Raw genomic sequence first — 22233 nt, forward strand, 5'->3', positions numbered from 1 at the left:
TCCTCCATCCCATAGCCCCGTGCCCATATACATATCCACCATCCCATAGTCCCATGACCATATACCGGTCATACATATCCTCCATCCCATAGTCCAGTGCCCATATACCCATCACACATCCTCCATCCCATAGTCAACCATTATGACATCATAATGAGCGGCGGCAGGGCTTGCAACCTATGATGACATTAGCGTCGCCATGGCAACCATTGTGACATCATAATGAGGGGTGGGCCTTGATACGCACACACTGTTTTCCTAGTATGCAAATAGGGGCATTATGACATCATAATGAGGGGCGGGGCTTGACACGCACACACTTTTTCCCCAGTATGTAGATAGGGGCAAAATTTTTTGGCGAATTAAAATTTCACCTCACAACATAGCTTAGGACGCTCTCGGGGTCCAGACATATGACTGTGCTAAATTTTGTGGCTGTAGCTGTGACGGTGCGGATGCCTATCCCGGACATACACACATACATACACACTTTGAGCTTTATATATAGACTAGCTGAAGAGCCCGGCGCTGCCCGGGCATAGTAAGTAACTGTGGTTAGTTATAGAAAATTATAATTATCCTCCATCCCATAGTCCCATGCCCATATACCCATCATACATATCCACGATCCCATAGGCCCGTGCCCATATACCCATCATACATATTCTCCATCCCATAGTCGAATGCCCATATACCCATCACACATCCTCCATCCCATAGTCCCATGCCCATATACCCATCATACATATTCTCCATCCCATAGTCCCTTGCCCATATACCCATCATACATATTCTCCATCCCATAGTCCCAAGCCCATATACCCATCATACATATTCTCCATCCCATAGTCCCATGCCCATATACCCATCATACATATTCGCCATCCCATAGTCGAGTGCCCATATACCCATCACACATCCTTCATCTCATAGTCCCATGCCCATATACCCATCATACATATCCTCCATCCCAGGCCCGTGCTCATATACCCATCACACATCCTCCATCCCATAGTCCCGTGCTCACATACATATCCACCATCCCATAGTCTCGTGCCCATATATCCATCACACACCCTCCATCCCATAGTCCCGTGCCCATATACATATCTGCCATCCCATAGTCCCGTGCCCATATACCCATCATACATATCCTCCATCCCATAGTCCAGTGCCCATATACCCATCACACATCCTCCATCCCATAGTCCCGTGCCCATATACATATCCGCCATCCCATAGTCCCGTGCCCATATTCCCATCATACATATCCTCCATCCCAAAGTCGAGTGCCCATATACCCATCACACATCCTCCATCCCATAGTCCCGTGCCCATCATACATATCCTCCATCCCATAGTCCTGTGCCCATATTCCCATCATACATATCCTCCATCCCAAAGTCGAGTGCCCATATACCCATCACACATCCTCCATCCCATAGTCCCATGCCCATATACCCATCATACATATTCTCCATCCCATAGTCCCATGCCCATATACTCATCATACATATTCTCCATCCCATAGTCCCATGCCCATATACCCATCATACATATTCGCCATCCCATAGTCGAGTGCCCATATACCCATCACACATCCTTCATCTCATAGTCCCGTGCCCATATACCCATCATACATATCCTCCATCCCATAGTAGAGTGCCCATATACCCATCATACATATCCGCCATCTCATAGTCCCGTGCCCATATACCCGTCATACATATCCTCCATCCTATAGTCCAGTGCCCGTATACCCATCACACATCCTCCATCCCATAATCCCGTGCCCATATACATATCCACCATCCCATAGTCCCGTGCCCATATACCCGTCAAACATATCCTCTATTCCATAGTCCAGTGACCATATACCCATCACACATCTTCCATCCCATAGTCCCGTACCCATATACATATCCGCCATCCCATAGTCCCGTGCCCATATACCCGTCATACATATCCTCCATCCCATAGTCCAGTGCCCATATACCCATTACACATCCTCCATCCCATAGTCCCGTTCCCATATACCCATCATACATATCCTCCATCCCATAGTCCCGTGCCCATATACATATCCTCCATCCCATAGTGCCGTTCCCATATACCCAACATACATATCCTCCATCCCATAGTCCGGTGCCCATATACTCATCACTCCATCTCATAGTCAACCATTATGACATCAAAATGAGCTGCGGCGGGGCTTGCAAACTTTGATGACATCAGCGTCGCCATGGCAACCGTTGTGACATCATAGTGAGGGGCGGGGCTTGGCGCGCACACACTGCTTCCCCAGTATGCAAATAGGGGCATTGTGACATCACAATGAGGGGCGGGGCTTGACGCGCACACACTTTTTCCCCCAGTATGTAGACAGGGGCAAAATTGTTTGGTGAATTGGAACGCGCGGGGTTAATATTTCGCCTCACAACATAGCTTAGGACGCTCTCGGGGTCCAGACGTGTGACTGTGCCAAATTTTGTGGCTGTAGTTGCGACGGTGCGGATGCCTATCTCGGACATACAAACAAACATACACACACACACGCACATACACACATACATACAAACATACACACTTTGAGCTTTATATATTAGACTAGCTGAAGTGCTCGGCGCTGCCCGGGCATAGTAACTAACTGTGGTTAGTTATAACAAATTATAATTATTCTCTATCCCATAGTCCCATGCCCATATATCCATCACACATCCTCCATCCCATAGGCCAGTGCCCATATACCCATCATACATATCCTCCATCCCATAGTTGAGTGCCCATAAACCCATCACACATCCTCCATCCCATAGTCCCATGCCCATATACCCATCATACATATTCGCCATCCCATGGTCGAGTGCCCATATACCCATCATACATATCCGCCATCCCATAGTCCCATGCCCATATACCCATCATACATATCCTCCATCCCATAGTCCAGTGCCCATATACCCATCACACATCATCCATCCCATAGTCCAGTGCCCATATACCCGTCATACATATCGTCCATCCCATAGTCCTGTGTCCATATACCGTCATACATATCCTACATCCCATAGTCAAGTGCCCATATACCCATCACACATCCTCCATCCCATAGTCCCGTGCCCATATACATATCCGCCATCCCATAGTCTCGTGCCCATATACCCATCAAACATATGCTCCATCCCATAGTCCCGTGCCCATATACCCGTCATACATATCCTCCATCCCATAGTCCAATGCCCAGATACCCATCACACATCCTCCATACCATAGTCCCGTGCCCATATACATATCCGCCATCCCATAGTCCCGTACCCATATACCCGTCATACATATCCTCCATCCATAGTCAAGTGCCCATCTACCCATCACACATCCTCTATCCCATAGTCCCGTGCCCATATACCTGTCAAACATATCCTCCATCCCATAGTCAAGTGCCCATATACCCATCACTAGAGTTGAGCGAAATGGGTCGAACAATTTCAAAAGTCGCCGACTTTTGGCAGTCAGGTTTCATGAAACGAAACCCGACCTTAGGATGAGGTCGGCCACGAGGTCGGCGACTTACGCGCCAAAGTCGCGTTTCAAAAGTTTGTTTAGCGCTCTTTTTCAGCCAATCAGGATCCACGGACACTGTGGGCAACGTGATGACATAGGCAGGGGTCGCTACCATCTTTCAGAAGGGCATGCAAGTGATTGGCTTGCTTTGGTGGGCGTCACAGGGGTTATAAAAGGGCGTGCACGCCGACCGACATCTTACTTCTGCCGATCTTAGCATAGGGAGAGGTTGCTGATTCTGTAGGGAGAGCGTTAGGCAGGGAAGAAGAAAAAAAAACTGCTTCTGCTGCTAGCGATTTTGCCTGTGCAACACACCAGTCACTGTGTGTGCAGTGCAAGGGGAGGCTATATTGTGGTGGATCAGCGGTGTTGGTTGTTAGGCTGCCTTCTAAGGCTTCCTGACAGCTGCATTGCTGTTTCCCCACTGCTCTGCAAACTGCTTTTTTAAAACCAATCCCAATTTTTTTTTTTTGTCCTGCTAAGGTCCTGAGCGTGCATTTATTCACACCATACAGCGGTGTACGCTCCTCACACAGTACCGTGTAACGGCTGTTATCACAGCCACAGTGAAGCTATCTGTGTGTCACTGTGGAGGACTTGTTCCGTTCTTACAGACCTACACTCTAGGGAGATTCCTATTCTGCCCAATTCTACAATTCACTTTTTTCACACCTGTGCCATCGAGCCTGTGACATAGCGCTCTGATATTCAGTGGGCCTCACACAATCCAAAAGTGTCCAGTGTCCAAGTGTCTGCAGAAATTCAAAATCTCCCTTATCCTGTAGTCACTTTTTTCACACCTGTGCCATCGAGCCTGTGACATAGCGCTCTGATATTCATTGGGCCTCACACAATCCAAAAGTGTCCAGTGTCCACAAGTGTCTGCAGAAATTCAAAATCTCCCTTATCCTGTAGTCACTTTTTTCACACCTGTGCCATCGAGCCTGTGACATAGCGCTGTGATATTCAGTGGGCCTCACACAATCCAAGTGTCCAGTGTCCACAAGTGTCTGCAGAAATTCAAAATCTCCCTTATCCTGTAGTCACTTTTTTCACACCTGTGCCATCGAGCCTGTGACATAGCACTGTGATATTCAGTGGGCCTCACACAATCCAAGTGTCCAGTGTCCACAAGTGTCTGCAGAAATTCAAAATCTCCCTTATCCTGTAGTCACTTTTTTCACACCTGCTGCATCGAGCCTGTGACATAGCGCTGTGATATTCAGTGGGCCTCACACAATCCAAGTGTCCAGTGTCCACAAGTGTCTGCAGAAAATCTAAATCTCCCTTATCCTGTAGTCACTTTTTTCACACCTGTGCCATCGAGCCTGTGACATAGCGCTGTGATATTCAGTGGGCCTCACACAATCCAAGTGTCCAGTGTCCACAAGTGTCTGCAGAAAATCTAAATCTCCCTTATCCTGTAGTCACTTTTTTCACACCTGTGCCATCGAGCCTGTGACATAGCGCTGTGATATTCAGTGGGCCTCACACAATCCAAGTGTCCAGTGTCCACAAGTGTCTGCAGAAATTCAAAATCTCACAGAAATTCAAAATCTCCCTTATCCTGTAGTCACTTTTTTCACACCTGTGCCATCGAGCCTGTGACATAGCGCTCTGATATTCAGTGGGCCTCACACAATCCAAAAGTGTCCAGTGTCCACTAGTGTGTGCAGAAAATCTAAATCTCCCCTGTCCTATAGACACCTTGTACCTTGTTTTACATTACTATATAGTTTGTTGGATTTTGTCTACATTTCTACCAAAAATGAGGAAGGCTGGTGGAAGAGGCCGTGGAATTGGGCGGGGGTTGGCAGCTGGTAATGATGGTGTTGGTGGTGGATATGATGGTAGTGGCAAAAGCAAAATAGCACCTAATACTGGAGGTGTTGAGCCTGCGTCATCGTCTGGCTCCACAAGGCCTCAAAGGCTCCCTTTTCTGGGAGTAGGTAAACCACTTTTAAAGCCAGAGCTTCAAGAACAAGTTTTGGCTTACATTGCTGACTCAGCCTCCAGCTCTATCGCCTCCTCTTCTGAAGTTGTAAAAAGTAAAAGCACTGAGTCGTCATTGGAGGCTCATGTTCATGAACCACACCTTTCCTTGTGTCCTTCACCACAACCAAGATTGAAGGATGACGCAGGCCATACTACTGATTACTCCATGGAGCTGTTTTCACATACCATGCCTGGATTATCAAGTGAAATGGTGAATTACCCAGGCCAAGATGAATCTGACATGGAGTGCACTGATGCACAGCCGCTGATAGATGATTCTGCTGGTACATTCACTCAGAGCACTACATTGTCCTCGCAGTGTACAGAGCCAGATTCTGACCCTGATGAGACTCAGGTGCCCCTTCCCGCACACTATACCACCATACACGGTGACACAGAGGAAGGTGCACATGACATTGAAGAGGAGGTGATGGATGACCCAGTTGTTGACCCAGATTGGCATCCATTGGGGGAAGAGGGTGCTGCTTCCAATAGCTCAGATGAGGAGCATCCACAGCAGACATCGACATTGCAACAGCTGTTATCTGGCAGGCCCGGAGCACTCCAAAGACAGGTTCCAAAAATCAAAAGAGTTGCTGGACAGCTTGTCCAGAGGGTCAAAAGATCACAGCGTGCTAGGCCGCAAAATGTCTGCCAAAGTAGGAAGAGTGCAGTGTGGCACTTTTTTTGAACAAAATCCTCATGATCAGGCCAAGGTTATCTGTAAGAAGTGCGCAAAGACCTTTAGCCGAGGGAAAAATCAGAAAAATTTGAATACCAGTTGCATGCTTAGACATTTAACCAGAATGCACTTGCAAGCGTTGACAAAACACCAAACCTCAAGTGCCACATGTGCAACTGATCACAAAGAAGGTAGTCAGCAACGCTACATTGTTTCCCCCACTGTAAGCCCACCGGTTAGCACAGCAGCAAATGTTGAGGTGTCGTTGCAAGGCAACAGCAGTCAGGGAATCCCACTGTTATATCAACGAAATACTGAATCTAGGTCATCAGAAAGAACACCAACTCCATCACCATCATCAACCCTCTCTCAGTCCGCCCTGTCCACCGCTACTTCTACCATATGCAGCTCTCAAGTCCAGCTCACCCTCCCAGACACTATGAGTAGGTCAAGAAAGTACTCAGTCTCTCATCCGCGTACACTGTGTTTGAACGCCCACATTGCCAAACTAATCTCGTTTGAGAAGATGCCCTATCGGTTGGTGGAAAGCGCAGCTTTCCGCGAACTCATGGCCTATGCAGTACCACGCTATGACCTACCCAGTCGCCACTTCTTCTCTCGCAAAGCCATCCCAGCCCTCCACCATCATGTGAAAGACCGCATTGTCCATGCACTCAAGCAGTCAGTGAGTGGAAAGGTGCACCTCACAACTGATGCATGGTCCAGTCGGCATGGCCAGGGCCGTTACGTGTCCATCACTGCGCACTGGGTTAATGTGGTGGATGCAGGGTCCACAGGGGACAGCGGTGGTGGGACAGTGCTGCCTAGCCCACGGTATAGGAAACAGTTGGCTGTAGGCGTTCCACCCTCCTCCTCCTCCTCCAGAAGCGAAAGCTCGTCCACAGAGCGCAGTCGTACGAGCACTCCATCTGCAGCTGCCACTGTTGCACACGAGGTGTCCCCCTATCGAGCAGCTAGTGGAAAGCGTCAGCAGGCTGTTTTGCAGATGATGTGTTTGGGCGACAGACACACCGCCGAGGTGCTGGCCGAGTACTTGAAGCGACAAACTGAGTCATGGCTGGGCAGTGTACATCTTGAGGCAGGCAAGGTAGTTAGTGATAACGGCCGTAATTTTGTGGCAGCCATATCCCTTTCAAAACTCAGCCACATACCTTGCTTGGCTCACACCTTGAACCTGGTGGTGCAGTGCTTCCTCAAAAATTATCCGGAGTTAACAGCCCTGCTCCATAAGGTGCGAAGACTGTGCGCGCACATCCGCCGGTCGCCTGTACACTCCGTTCGTATGCAGAAGCTGCAGCGATTGCTCCACCTTCCCAACCACCGCCTCATTATCGACATTGCAACAAGGTGGAACTCCACCCTGCACATGGTGGAGCGGCTGTGCGAGCAGAGGCAGGCCATAATGCATTTGTGGGAGGATACACGGCCAGGCACTTTGAGAGCAGACATGGAGTTGACAGGTGTGCAGTGGTCGAAGCTGAAAGACCTCTGTAAAGTCCTTCAGTGTTTTGAGGAACGCACGCGGCTGGTAAGCGCAGACGACGCCATCCTAAGCATGAGCATCCCACTTATGCGTCTGCTCATGCAAACTTTGACGCACTTTAAGGAGCAGGCGTCTGCAGCCAATGTTGACGAGGAGGAAGAGGTGTAGGGAATCCTTGATGACATTCAGCCATTTTCTGCTCAGGGACCTCTCCTGGACGAGTTGGAGGAAGAAGAGGAGGAGGAGGATGATGATGGGGATGATTACTTAGGGGAGGAGGATGCATCTCGTGGGGCAAGTGAAAATGTTGGCGTGGCAAGGTCTGGTACAGGGTTTGTGCGTGACTGGAGGGATGTGGATTTACCAGAAAGTGCTCCTCCACCCAGCACTCGCAGTGCATCATTGACACCGGGAACATTGGCCCACATGTCAGATTATGCCTTGCGGATCCTAAAAAGGGACCCCCGCATTGCCAAAATGATGAACGATGACGACTACTGGTTGGCCAGCATCCTGGATCCACGCTATAAAGGCAAATTACAAAACATCATGCCACAGGAGAACCTTGACCTAATATTGGCTAATAAACAAGCAACTCTGGTAAATCGGTTGCTTGAGGCATTCCCAGCACACAGCAGCGGTGATGGTTCTCACAAGAGCCGTACGGGCCGGGGGCAGCTTGGCAGAGGTGTTCATGGTGCACACAGCAGAAGTGGCATTGGAGACAGGGGTTTCATGACAATGTTATGGACTGATTTTTCAAGTACCGCTCACACAACTGGTAATACAGCATCGATGGAAAGTGACAGGAGACAGCAGTTGTCAACTATGGTTACAAACTACTTTTCCTCCCATATCGATGTTCTCCCACACAGGTCATTCCCCTTTGACTATTGGGCTGCTAAACTGGACACCTGGCCTGAATTGGCACAATATGCCTTACAGGAGCTCGCTTGCCCAGCTGCAAGTGTGCTATCGGAAAGAGTCTTCAGTGCAGCTGGATCAATCCTGACAGAAAAAAGGACCCGTCTGTCAACCCAAAATGTGGATGATCTAACCTTCATTAAAATGAACCATGCATGGGTTTCCAAGGATTTTGTCCCACCTTCCCCTGATGACACATAGGGTGACAGAAAAATGGCTTGCTTTGGTACACCTCTTCCTGGGACTTGACCTATTTCGCCTTTTGCATCAGCTGAATGTCCAACATCAGCATATGCCACTTTCTAAAGCTCCCTAACTGTGCTGCCTCCCCCCCCATGGCCGGGGTCACCACCTAGCGCACGACACCATGCGAGTGCCGTTGCACTGGACAGGTGGGTAGGCTGACTCTTGGGCACGGGCACTGGCACAGGGTCCCTCATAGTGCAATCAAGTGTCTCTGACGGTGGTGGTGCACACCCGCCGTCAGACACACTGCCGTACTATGAGGGGCCCAGTGCCAGTACCGACGCCCACGAGTGGGCCCCCCTTGCTTGGGCAGGGCCCCAGCATTTGCAATCTTTACCTCTCCCTGCTCCTCCGCTGTGTAGTCTGGGCCGTCAAATCCATACTGTGCCTGACACCGTCTGAGCCTGCCTCCTGATGTATAGACATATCTTTTGAATGTGTACGCTATCCATACATGTTATCCGGGGATACGGTACCCTTTCTCACCTTTGTGCAATCACGTGCAAGCCATACTGGGCCTAACACCGTCTGAGCCTGCCTCCTGATGTATAGACATATCTTTTGAATGTGTACGCTATCCATACATGTTATCCGGGGATACGGTACCCTTTCTCACCTTTGTGCAATCACGTGCAAGCCATACTGGGCCTAACACCGTCTGAGCCTGCCTCCTGATGTATAGACATATCTTTTGAATGTGTACGCTATCCATACATGTTATCTGGGGATACGGTACCCTTTCTCACCTTTGTGCAAGCCATACTGGGCCTAACACCGTCTGAGCCTGCCTCCAGATGTATAGACATATCTTCTGAATGTGTACGCTATCCATACATGTTATCCCGGGATACGGTACCCTTTCTCACCTTTGTGCAATCACGTGCAAGCCATACTGGGCCTAACACCGTCTGAGCCTGCCTCCTGATGTATAGACATATCTTTTGAATGTGTACGCTATCCATACATGTTATCCGGGGATACGGTACCCTTTCTCACCTTTGTGCAATCACGTGCAAGCCATACTGGGCCTAACACCGTCTGAGCCTGCCTCCTGATGTATAGACATATCTTTTGAATGTGTACGCTATCCATACATGTTATCCGGGGATACGGTACCCTCTCTCACCTTTGTGCAATCACGTGTAACCCATACTGAGCGTGAGAACGGCTGGCGAGCTGTTAAGCAAGCTACAGCACCTGTGGTTTGCACACGTAAGTTTTTCATTTTTTTCAGGAATGACGGTTAGGCCTAATTCCGGAACTGCGGTTGACCTGCACTTACTGGGAAATCATCGTTCGCGAGTAATAATTGTGATCAGTGATCCCAATCACTAACGTTGTTCAGCGGGTTATCTGCACCTGTAAGCGACAAACGCTGGCCTTTTCAGTGTAGCGCACATGCAGCCACGGACATGTAAGGGCATGACACACCAGTTATTGGCCAATCTCATGTGCCAGAGCCTCACGTTTCCCTCTAGTAAGCCAGACTCGGACCGCGGGGCATGACGGAGTCTCGTTCGTTAACGGAATTAAGCTTGCAATGTGTGCATCTGTTCTGTAGCTGGCATGGTTGAGGTTGCCCGTGTTGAGTCAAATTACGCCGTAGGCTCCACTCCTGGTGGTGCCCTTCTGGACATTCCTTTTAGGTTCAGCTTTGCAACCATACTGCCCACGTAAAACAAACACTTTGCCTTCATGAACGCTGTTTGGAGGGTCATGACTCGTGGGAATAACGCCGCCCAATCAGTTAACCTGCTAGAGAGATCCTTCGTTGCTCCCAAGCATGACATCACACTCCCTAGGAGGAAGGTAATGCCACTGTGGCGACCGTACTCCTGGGGGCGACACAAGTGCACTGATGCCCAGCCACTGCTCGATGAATCTGCTGGTACATTGACCCAGACCACTACATTCCCCTCGCACGCTACCCGGCCTGAATCTGACCCTGATGAAACTCAGGTTACCCTTCCCATATACAGTTCCATCTTACACGGTGACAAAGAGGAAGCTGCAGATGAAAGTGCAGGTTCGGCCCACCCGCCATCAGACACACCACCGTACTATCAAGGGCCCTGTGCCAGTGCCGTCGCCAACGAGTGGGCCCCCCCTGCTTGCTCAGGATCACAGCACTTGCAAGGTTGAAATACTGTGCAGTGAGATGGAAGATGGGGACAACGAGGAATCCAGACAAGTACAGGGATTCCCTAGCGAGGAGACTTATTTGATTGTTTTCAATGTTGGGACAGCAATTTTTGGGGAGCACTATACTCTGGAGAATGATAGATGGGGCCCACCATACACTGGAACATTCCAAAGGTGGACATCAGACACTGGAGCAGCATTTACAGGGCCCATTATACACTAGAGCATTAGAAATGGGGCCCATTATGTTTGGAGCATTATTTGGGCCCATAAGACAGTGGAGCTTCATCCATGGGGACCAACATATACTGTAGCATTATGTGAAGCTCATCATATACTGTTTCAAACATTATATGGGACCAATGATTCTGTATGGAGAAATAGATGGGCCTCGTCATGAGATGTAAAAAGTGAAGTATTTTTCATTGTACTATACCGCTATTTCTCTGCCGTATCAGAGCATGATGAGTTGTGGTATTATGTGTTAAAGGGGCGTTCTTTCGCCCAGGGCACATGAAAACCTGGAGCCAGCCCTACCCCCCCACAACTTTAGCCAAATAACCCCCATTTTTCAGTGCGTAACTTGTATTATGAAGTTAATTAAGGTTGACCAGCTTAAGTAAGAAGAATTGATGCTTTTGGCATTCAAATGAGCACTGTAGGTGTGTTTCCTGTCCTCCTCTCACTGCCGACTTTTATTCCCCATTGACTTACATTGGGTTTCGTGTTTCAGGACGACCCCGACTTTTCCCTATAATCGGCCGATCTTGCTCGACCCGACTTTTGGAAAAGTCGGGTTTCACGAAACGAAACTCGACCATAAAAAACCAAAAGTCGCTCAACTCTACCCATCACACATCCTCCATTCCTTAGTCCCATGCCCATACACATATCCGCCATCCCATAGTCCCGTGCCCATATACCGGTCATACATATCCTCCATCCCATAGTCCAGTGCCCATATACCCATCACACATCCTCCATCCCATAGTCAACCATTATGACATCATAATGAGCGGCAGCAGGGCTTGCAACCTATGATGACATCACCGTCGCCATGGCAACCATTGTGACATCATAATGAGGGGTGGGGCTTGATACGCACATACTGTTTCCCCAGTATGCAAATAGGGGCATTATGACATCTTAATTAGGGGCGGGGCTTGACGCGCGCACACTTTTTCCCCAGTATGTAGATAGGAGCAAAATTGTTTGGTGAATTGGAACGCGCGGGGTTAAAGTTTCGCCTCACAACATAGCTTACGACGCTCTCGGGGTCCAGACGTGTGACTGTGCCAAATTTTGTGGCTGTAGCTGCGACGGTGCGGATGCCTATCTCAGACATACATACACACATACATACACACATACATACACACCTTGAGCTTTATATATTAGATTTTAATTGATATGTCATATCAGTCTTGTTCCGCATGTGGCTAAATTTATTATAATATTTTGCACTTTGCACTTTACATAGCATTTAAACACTTCCCTTATTAATTTATTAATTATTTATTGTTTGTTATATAGGATAGTTATATTCCGATTTGCACTATGCACTTCAATATTATATCTGGTTATAATTATATAATAATCATTTATGTGCAGTTTTTCTGCTCTTGTAGGCGCTTGTTTTCACTGCAGCCTGCATTTCCCGGTGTGCATGCGCGGCCGGGGCTTCCCTGGTTCACCATGACACGGACAAGGGAGCACATTGCACAGATGCGATCTCCATGACGGCGATCTCTGCTTGCGTTCAAGGCAGCGCTGAATTGTGGATCTAGTTCGGGCGGCTGCTGACTGTGCATGCACCAAACATGGGAAAGCAATGCTCATATTATGCGTTCAGCGCTCTTCAGCCAATCATTTCAAAAGTAAACACTTCATTAGCTAATTTGACGGACAGACTGATACTATTTAAGCTGTTCCATCCTTCTCCCAGCACACGCCTCCTGATGAAGTAATATATGAAACGTGCGTTGGGGCGAAGGGGAGCACTGGTGTCTGCTAAATGTGTAAGTACTATATTCACATCTTCATTTTGCCTTTCTATTGGCTGATGGTATTATGCAGTTACTAGGGAAGTTCTGCTGATAGTTAATATATTATCTAGTGGATGCATGATAAAGCTTTTTAGCTTCATGCATTTTTGGCACAAGTAATTGATTTATGATCTTTGGACAAGCATTTTTTTCACCTATCATATGTTATATATATATATATATATATAATATTGTTATATATATATATATATATATATGCTAAAAATTTCACCATTATTCTATGTAAATATATTGTTTACAATATTTGTTTATACTTTACTGCACACTGATGAAGGTCTAGATTAGACCGAAACGTTTACAGACTGCAACAATAAGAATCCTTTGAAATGACATACTAAGTTGAGTGCCAATTTTTCTATTTCACTGTACATCACTGATGACATCATCACAGATGGCAGTTCTGACGCTCTGTGACATCACAGTGACATCACAATGCTGCTGACATCATCACAGCTGGCAGTTCTGACACTCTGTGACATCACAATGCTGCGTTCAGTGTTCTATGTGCTGGAGGGCACTGGAGTCTTTTGAGGGTTTGATGTTGGAGAGGATGGATGTGCGAAGAGTTGTTGTAGTGCTGTTCACAATTTTTTTCTATTGTGCAGCAGCGAGACCTACTGAACCGCCAGAATGTAAGAGACATTGATAAATGAGTATTAAATATTGTAATTTTTCTTTATATGTTAATTGGCTTTGGTTATAGAACAGTTGTTTATGATATTGCATTTTATCACCATTCACTTGAAAGTCATTGAAATGCAATACCAGACACAGCCCATTGGCAGAATTGGTGCTGTAGTACAAAGAAATTAGCCATTATTCTATAATTTAATCATTCCCTTTATAGAAAAAAAGTGTCTGTCTGAAGCCACCACAAGGGGGAGCTCACTGAATACTGATTACTATTGAGTTGAGTGTATCCATGTTTGTAGCAGTTCCCATATTCTCTAGTGATGGCAGACAGAATTGTGTATTTACCTCTATGGCTATGCAGGAGATTGTTAGCTCCGTATCAGAAAACTCAGCTCTGGCTGTTATAAAGGAATATGAGGATATTAATCAGTGAGGCCCCTTGAACATATTTAGCTCCTGAATGTTATCTATGGGTGAACATTTACTCTCAGCTGATGATACAATGTAGTTAATATCTCTATGGCTTTTCAGAAAGGTAAATGAAGGTAGAATCCCCCTGTACATATGATATTCCCATACACCGCCATCAGTCAGGTCATCTCTGATGACATCAGCAGCCCCCAGACTACACAATTCTGATGCTGTGTGACATCACAACCCTGGGACCAGTGTTCTATGTGTTATGGTGCGGAATCTTTAGAGGGGTAATTTTGGACAATATAGAAATGCAGAGAATTGTTCTCTATTTTTTGACGATTTGCTCATGTTCAGGTGAGAACGTTCCAATGATATCAGCAGGTAATGGACGTTATCACCGGGGACGGTGTAAGCTTCTAGGGTTCAGTTATAAGGAGTCTTCTATCCCCCTCAGGTTACAGTATTGGGGTCACTTGCTGCTATCATGGGTTTCATGTCTTCCTTTTCCTTCTTTCTCTTCTGGACAGCGGTTTCCCAGAGACCATGGACTGGGACGATTCCCAGATTGAACATGGAAATCAGCGACGATAATAACAGTGAGTAGTCATTTCCTTCATCTCCTAGCTCAACTCCCATCATCCTATACCAAGTCCTGCCTGCAGCTATATATAATGTGGCGCCCCTTATCCTGACAATGTCTTCTAGAATATTCTGTCTCTGATAGGAATTAATAACCGCCATCTTGTTTCTTTATCTCTAGTCATGCGTCGCTATGTCCTGCCCATAGGGCTGATGATAACGGTTGCCTCCTTTGTCGGAACCTTGATCTTCTGGTGAGTTTCCATCTCCTCTGCTTATCACATATCACATTATTCTCTTCCCAAATAAACGGGCAGCATGGTGGCTCAGTGGTTAGCATTGTGTCCTTGCAGCATTGGGGTCCTGGGTTCATATCCCACCAAGGACAGCATCTGCAAAGAGATGTATGTTTCCCCTGTGGAATAAAAAGGGGACATCCATGTTTATTTAAAAATGTTCCCAAGATCTAACCCGTTGCTGCCCACCTGCCTGCTGTGCGCAGCACCATTCTCCACCGGAACATAGCGGTCACAGGCCTCTGCTGATGTCACGTGATGCCTTGTTGACAGGGCGAGACTACTGGTTAGCAACTACTTGCCTCTTTTTATTAAGTCCCAGATATCCACTTTGATATAATGGGACATGGCCTCATCACATGCCGGCTGATGAGTAAATAGGATGATGGAGCTCTGCAGTCTCCATTAACTGTTCAGGTCATATAATAATAATAATAATAATAATCTTTATTTTTATATAGTGCTAACATATTCCGCAGCTCTTTACAGTTTGCACACATTCTCACCGCTGTCCCCGATGGGGCTCACAATCTAAATTCCGTATCAGTATGTCTCTGGCAGTATGGCATATAATTCACAATGGCAGCACGGTGCCACCTCTCAGGGTAAAGACAATACAATGAAGTCTGCCAACATTTGTGGACGTCGGCTCAGACGTTTTAAGCTATTAATGACTATTAAAAGTAGACACAATTGTATCTGACACAGGGATGAAGTATTCTGATGGTAATAGATCATCACCTCTTGCATTAAAATAGTATTTTAATTACATTTTAAATTATGTATTCAAAATGCACGATAGCAATATATACGGACAGTCACTATCCTGTGCATCAGCACGGTGGCTCAGTGGTTAGCACTGCAGCCTTGTACCACTGGGGTTCTGGGTTCAAATCTCACCAAAGACAACATCTGCCGGAGTTTGTATGAGTTTCCTCCGTGTTTGTGTGAGTTTCCTCCCGGTATGCCACTTTCATCCCACACTCCAAATACATAAGGATAGGGCATTTAGATTGTGAGCCCCAATGGGGTCAGCAATGATGATGTCTATAAAGTCATGTGAAATTACTGGCGCTATATAAGTGAGTGTTTGACCTACAGGGGACACAGTAACAAGAGCAGATGGGCAATACTACAGGGCTGTGATATAATCTGTAGCTGCCCGTCCTGGGGCTGTATTATGGGGTGATATAATAGGACTGGTACCCTCTGTGGTGGGGCAGGGGCATATTCTGGTGGGAATCTGAATATTATCTTCTATACCAGTTTACATAAAGATATTTCTCTGTGTCACAGTTTCTTGTATGGGATCCGGAGATGTCGAGGCAAGCAGAAGGAGGCAGACCTGACTGAAGTTGTCGTCTTGAAGCCAGGTAACTATTACTAGAAAATATGTCATCCATCATTACTGGTGGTGTCACCATGGGTGGTGTGTCCACTACTCTAGAAACCAGCTTATGGCTGCTATGGGCTGCAGTGCTATATTGGGGCCACATTGCATTACTCAGTAGTTTTATCGGAAAAGGTTTTGTGGAATCTGCTGTCTACTGGTTTGTAGAGATGACTGAATCACTTAAAATTAGAATTCTCCAGCTTCCCCGAATTAATCCCAAAAATTGTATTCACTGCAATTTAATTAGCTGTGATTCGCAATTCTACAAAGCCTCTTATTGCCTAGAAAATACAGCCCAGCGATTGTCAATGATATCACAACCTTATTAATGTCCAAGTGACCTCAATCTATCTGGCTACGAAAAAATGGGTGGCGACCATCTTACAATCCAAGAGAAACACTGTGTGACATGAGTTTAAGGATTTTTGTTTAGTAGGAAAATTAGAACAGGGGTATTCACCTGCCCTCCTTGTTTCAGTGTGTGACGAACAAAAAAAATGCTGCAATGATGCTGCTGTTACCATAGTACATCACAGATAAATCAATTCACAGTCACACTGACTGTCACATGACTGTAGTTTGATATCCCGCGGCTCGGGGCTCCTTCCCTGTCTCTAAAGCTTGGGGCGACCTAGCTATCCCTGCTCCCCGGATTACTTCTATAGGAGAAGATCTGGGGCCATGTACCTTGCTGAGCTCTGGAATAAGCCCTTATCTGTCCACTCACTCACCATGGAGCTGTCAGCTTTACCTTCACTGGTTACCAAAAAAACCCATGACATTTAAAAAATGTCATTTATTTATTGCACAGGCATCGGATGGTGAATCCTTTCATCAGCCTTGCCTGCTTTCGCTGCTATTAGCGAGACCAGTCATATGGTGATGAGAGTAGTACTCTCACCAGCTAACGCCTGTGACCGGCGGTAACTTTTTTACAGCCGGCCAGAGCTGCCCATTCACACGCTGTTATAAAAAGAGATTTATATTTTTTGCTCCTGCAGATCAGAAAGTACCAACTTCAGATAAGGATTCTGACAATACTACCAGGTAAGACATACATTTTCTCCATTACTAGATACTTTATGGGGATTACAGGAAAGATGTATATCTTTGTACCGTGTTAGCCAGTGGATAGAAAAATATTCAGGATTGAGAGTCCTCAGTGGTTGATACCTTTTAATGGCTAACTGAAAAGATGGTAATACATTGCAAGTTTTCGAGACTACTCAGGTCTCTTCATCAGGCTAGACTAATACAAAATCTGAAGTCACATATTTATGCACAATACAGCCTAGAAAAAATGCAATAGATAAGACAAGTGACGTGAAGCAGAACTATCAATATGGGAGAGGGAGAAACACAAAACATTTCTGTATCCCTGATCACAGCAGCGTGGATATGAAATTACTGGTATTGAAAGGTAACTTCAAGTCTCAGAGAGAGAGACGAGTTTGGGAGTACAAATTTAGGATGAACTTTGACACTCTCGGTGCTGGAATGAATGTGTCGCATGGATTTATGTCTTTTTACATCAATTAAAGAATTTCCTTTTAAAACCTTGCGGGGCAACACAGAACTAGACCCCAATCAGAGGACCATAAAACATCCAGACTCCTTATCTATGAACTGGTCCAATGTTTATATTTATGTTTCTCCCTCTCCCATATTGATAGTTCTGCTTCACGTCACTTGTCTCATCTATTGCATTTTTTCTAGGCTGTATTGTGCATAAATATGTGACTTGAGATTTTGTATTAGTCTAGCCTGATGAAGAGACCTGAGTAGTCTCGAAAGCTTGCAATGTGTTACCATCTTTTCAGTTAGCCATTAAAAGGTATCAACCACTGAGGACTCTCAATCCTGAATATTTTTTTATGGGGATTAGTGATTAGCGGTGGGCTCATATTTTGTTACATTTATTTCACAGATCAGATCACGGCATCACTATTAGTGATAATACGGATAATGAACCATCTAATACTGAGGAGAGCCCAGACAAACAGGAGAGGTGAGTTGTTTTGTACATAAATATCTCTATATAAAACCATGAACTACGTAAGAAAAGTTCCCAGTGAATTTATAGATGATTCCTATTTTTTCCCAGTATGCCAATGTGCAAAATCCCTGGTTGTTTCCTGGAAGAAATTGTATCACCCAGTTCCATCTACGTGACAAAGTTCCAGGAGAATAAAGAAGAGCTAGCGAATCGTCTGTATCGGCTGTATAATGAAACCATCTTCAGGAATCAGGTTTCCTATCATCAGTATCTGGGTTATACATGACAGATCCATCCTCTCCCTCCTCCCTCTATTATTTTGAAGAAAAGCAGCTTTAGCTTTCTGGAGAGCAACCGAACACGTTTGTCACTGTTTGGTAATTTGGCTATTGAAAATCCCAGGAAAGTCGTCATCTTATCTATTGAATGAGTGGAAACCTTACACGAGCGCCATAGACACAGAGATTCTCAAACTTTTGCTTGACATTCAGATTTCTACATCTATTAATGAAACCATCTAGTTGACATTTGGACATTTTATAATCCTGTTATTTCTGTTGTTGCTCTCACAACTTGCCCCATAGACGGAGACCAGTAATGTACAGTACAGATCAGCGGTGGGTACTTTGTTAGACTGGGATCGAAGAGTTTACAGATTAATGGAATTTGTTTCCTCTTTTTAGCTTCCTGAGGAAATGGAAATTGTGTGGGTAGAGATGCCTCCCCCAGTAGCCGGTATCACCTATACCTTGAGAAGGAGAAGACAACGTTGCTGCAGGATAGAACTTTCAGATAATGTCGTAACTTCTGTCGGTAAGTTTCTCATCACTTCCAGCAGCTTTATACGATAACGTGTATTCATGGGAACAAGCTGCTCCCTGGGTTGTAATACATCTTCTATACTCGTACATTTAATCATGAGAAGAACTAAGTACACCCTCTTTGAATTCTAGGGATTTACATATCAGGACAAAATTAAAAAAAGCATTTGGTCCTTAGAATGTCTTAAAATTAGCTAAATACAACCTCGGGAAACTACAATTCATGATAAATATCACTGTGTCATTACCTATTTGACAAAAACTAGGCCAACGAGGAAAAGCAATGTGTGAAAAATTAAGTACACCTTTGCTGCTTTCATAGGAATTAACAGGGCAGTAGCCATGTGTTGTTAATAATATGGACCTAAAGGAAGCCTGTCTGGTCAATAATGCCCTTAACCTGCAGATATAGGGTTAATGTGCAGGTTACTAGCGTTTTGAAGGTGACCAGCCGTAGTACAGAAAGCGCAGCACCCGAGAGAAAATAAACTTTATCCAGGAGCTGTCGGCTTTCAGTGATGCAGTTGTGGCCCAGGCAATTAGAGTCACCGGTCACTGAGAGTGGTGACTGTAAGCACTCCCCGGCACTGACTGACAGCCAGCTCGACAGTGCACAGTTCAGTGTGGCTCTCAGTCAGTTTCAGGGCATTTTTACAGCCACCGCTTTCAGTGTGCTAAATAGTGACTGTAATTGCTCCCATCACGCCTGTATTTCCCTTACTTGAAGACCTTCTAATGACCACATAATGAAAAAATATGTCCTGATATGTAAAGCAAAAATATCCAAACAGGTTAAACTTAGGTCATCTCATGCCTGCATAAATTATTTTATTTTCAGAGCGATTACGATCCACACTTGCACACGAGATGTGCCATGCTGCCTGCTGGATAATCAATGCAGAGATAGTCAATCATGGACCGTTATGGCAGGCTTATGCAAAAGACGTCACTTCTATCCATGCTGAGCTGCCAGAGGTGAAGAAAAATAACTATTATAGATCATAAAATAACTTCTACTATCGATGTACTTTATGGATAACAAGTAAGTAAATCTCATGACTCAATGCCTCATGAAACACAATCAGTGGGGAATGACACCAGTGCGGTTCTGTTGGTATTATGCTTTTATATTTTAGTGCTATCAGAGTAGACTGACGTCTGGAAGCTGTAGGGTTAAGGATGCTATATATTATATTTTGTCCTCTACAGACAGTTCTTCATATACTCAATCCAAGAGTACAGGCCCCAACCACGGAGCTCCGAGCTGACGATCTGGCCAATTACTTCAAAGAAAAAATTGACCAGATCCGACAGGAAATTATCTCCAAATCCCCTCATACCATGCACTGTCCTCCCTCCCCCACTGCATCTAACTCACTCTCTGATTTTGAACCAGTCACAGAAGAAGAAGTAAGCAGGCTCCTTGCATCTTCTCGCCCAACTACTTGCACCAGTGACCCATTTCCGTCACATCTCCTCCAGTCCCTTTCCCCTGCTGTCACCCCTCACCTAACTAAAATATTTAACCTCTCTCTCTCTTCTGGTATTTTTCCCTCCTCATTTAAGCATGCCATCATACATCCACTACTTAAAAAACCATCCCTCGACCAAAACTGTGCCGCTAACTATAGACCTGTCTCTAATCTTCCCTTCATCTCTAAACTCCTGGAACGCCTGGTCCACTCCCGTCTTATCCGCTATCTCTCAGAAAACTCTGTTCTCGACCCTCTCCAATCCGGTTTCCGCTCTTTACACTCCACTGAAACTGCCCTCACTAAAGTCTCTAATGATCTGCTAACAGCTAAATCAAATGGTCATTACTCCATGCTAATTCTCTTGGATCTCTCTGCAGCATTCGACACTGTGGATCATCAGCTCCTCCTCACTATGCTCCATTCCATTGGCCTCAAGGACACCGTTCTCTCTTGGTTCTCCTCCTATCTCTCCGACCGCTCCTTTACTGTTTCTTTTGCCGGTTCCTCCTCCTCTCACCTTCCCCTTACTGTTGGGGTTCCTCAAGGATCGGTTCTAGGCCCCCTCCTCTTCTCCTTGTACACTGCCCCTATTGGTCAAACAATCAGTAGATTTGGTTTCCAGTACCATCTCTATGCTGATGACACCCAATTATACGCTTCTTCTCCTGACATCACGCCAGACTTTCTAGAAAACACTGGCGATTGTCTAAACGCTGTGTCTAATATCATGTCCTCACTATATCTGAAACTGAACCTGTCAAAGACTGAACTCCTTGTGTTTCCTCCCGCTACTAATGTACCTACACCCGACATTGCCATTTCCGTCTGTGGTTCCACTATTACTCCCCAGCAACATGCCCGCTGTCTTGGGGTCATACTTGATTCCGAGCTTTCCTTTGCCCCCCACATTCGATCACTGGCTCGCTCTTGTCATCTGCACCTCAAAAACATTTCTAGAATTCGACCTTTTCTTACTTTTGACTCTGCAAAAACTCTTACTGTTTCTCTTATTCATTCTCGTCTCGACTATTGTAACTCTCTTCTAATCGGTCTCCCTCTTACAAAACTCTCCCCTCTCCAATCTGTCTTGAATGCTGCAGCCAGGATCATATTCCTCACCAATCGTTACACCGATGCCTCTACCTTGTGCCAGTCATTACACTGGCTACCCATCCACTCCAGAATTCAGTATAAACTTATTACCCTCACCCACAAAGCCCTCCATGGCTCAGCACCACCCTACATCTCCTCCCTTGTTTCAGTATACCACCCTACCCGCGCCCTCCGTTCTGCTGATGACCTGAGGTTAGTATCCTCAATAGTCAGAACCTCCCACTCCCGTCTCCAAGACTTTACACGTGCCGCGCCAATTCTTTGGAATGCACTTCCCAGGTCAATACGATTAGTCCCCAATCCCCACAATTTTAAGCGTGTCCTGAAAACGCATTTATTCAGACTGGCCTATCGCCTCAACACATTAACCTAACCTATCCCTGTGTGGTA

At 45.9% G+C, this 22233-nt stretch overlaps 1 protein-coding gene and 1 long non-coding RNA gene across 2 annotated transcripts; both read left to right on the top strand.

Moving 5' to 3' along the window:
• The first annotated feature begins 14939 nt into the window (after positions 1-14939).
• Positions 14940-17490, top strand: LOC141084952 (uncharacterized). Its single transcript, XR_012231181.1, has 3 exons — positions 14940-15003; positions 16342-16418; positions 17440-17490. It is a non-coding gene; the product is annotated as an uncharacterized lncRNA (long non-coding RNA).
• A 914-nt stretch (positions 17491-18404) lies between these two features.
• On the top strand, positions 18405-20283 carry LOC141084953 (germ cell nuclear acidic protein-like). Its single transcript, XM_073569892.1, has 4 exons — positions 18405-18446; positions 18543-18687; positions 19118-19247; positions 20094-20283. Exons 2-4 carry the CDS (start codon positions 18544-18546, stop codon positions 20258-20260), a joined length of 441 nt encoding a protein of 146 aa, XP_073425993.1. The 5' UTR covers positions 18405-18446; position 18543; the 3' UTR covers positions 20261-20283.
• Positions 20284-22233: the final 1950 nt, after the last annotated feature.

This window comes from Dendrobates tinctorius, unplaced genomic scaffold, assembly GCF_039654945.1.
Source record: "Dendrobates tinctorius isolate UK_male_01 unplaced genomic scaffold, ASM3965494v1 ptg000028l, whole genome shotgun sequence".
In the NCBI taxonomy this organism is placed as follows: Eukaryota; Metazoa; Chordata; class Amphibia; order Anura; family Dendrobatidae; genus Dendrobates; species Dendrobates tinctorius.

Bases quoted from the DNA above. Each gene is read 5' to 3' on its own strand.
- LOC141084953 (XM_073569892.1), top strand. From the start codon at position 18,544: ATGCCAATGTGCAAAATCCCTGGTTGTTTCCTGGAAGAAATTGTATCA. The intron at 18,688-19,117 runs GTTTCCTATCAT...TCCTCTTTTTAG, and splicing joins AAACCATCTTCAGGAATCAG to CTTCCTGAGGAAATGGAAAT. The intron at 19,248-20,093 runs GTAAGTTTCTCA...TTTTATTTTCAG, and splicing joins TAATGTCGTAACTTCTGTCG to AGCGATTACGATCCACACTT.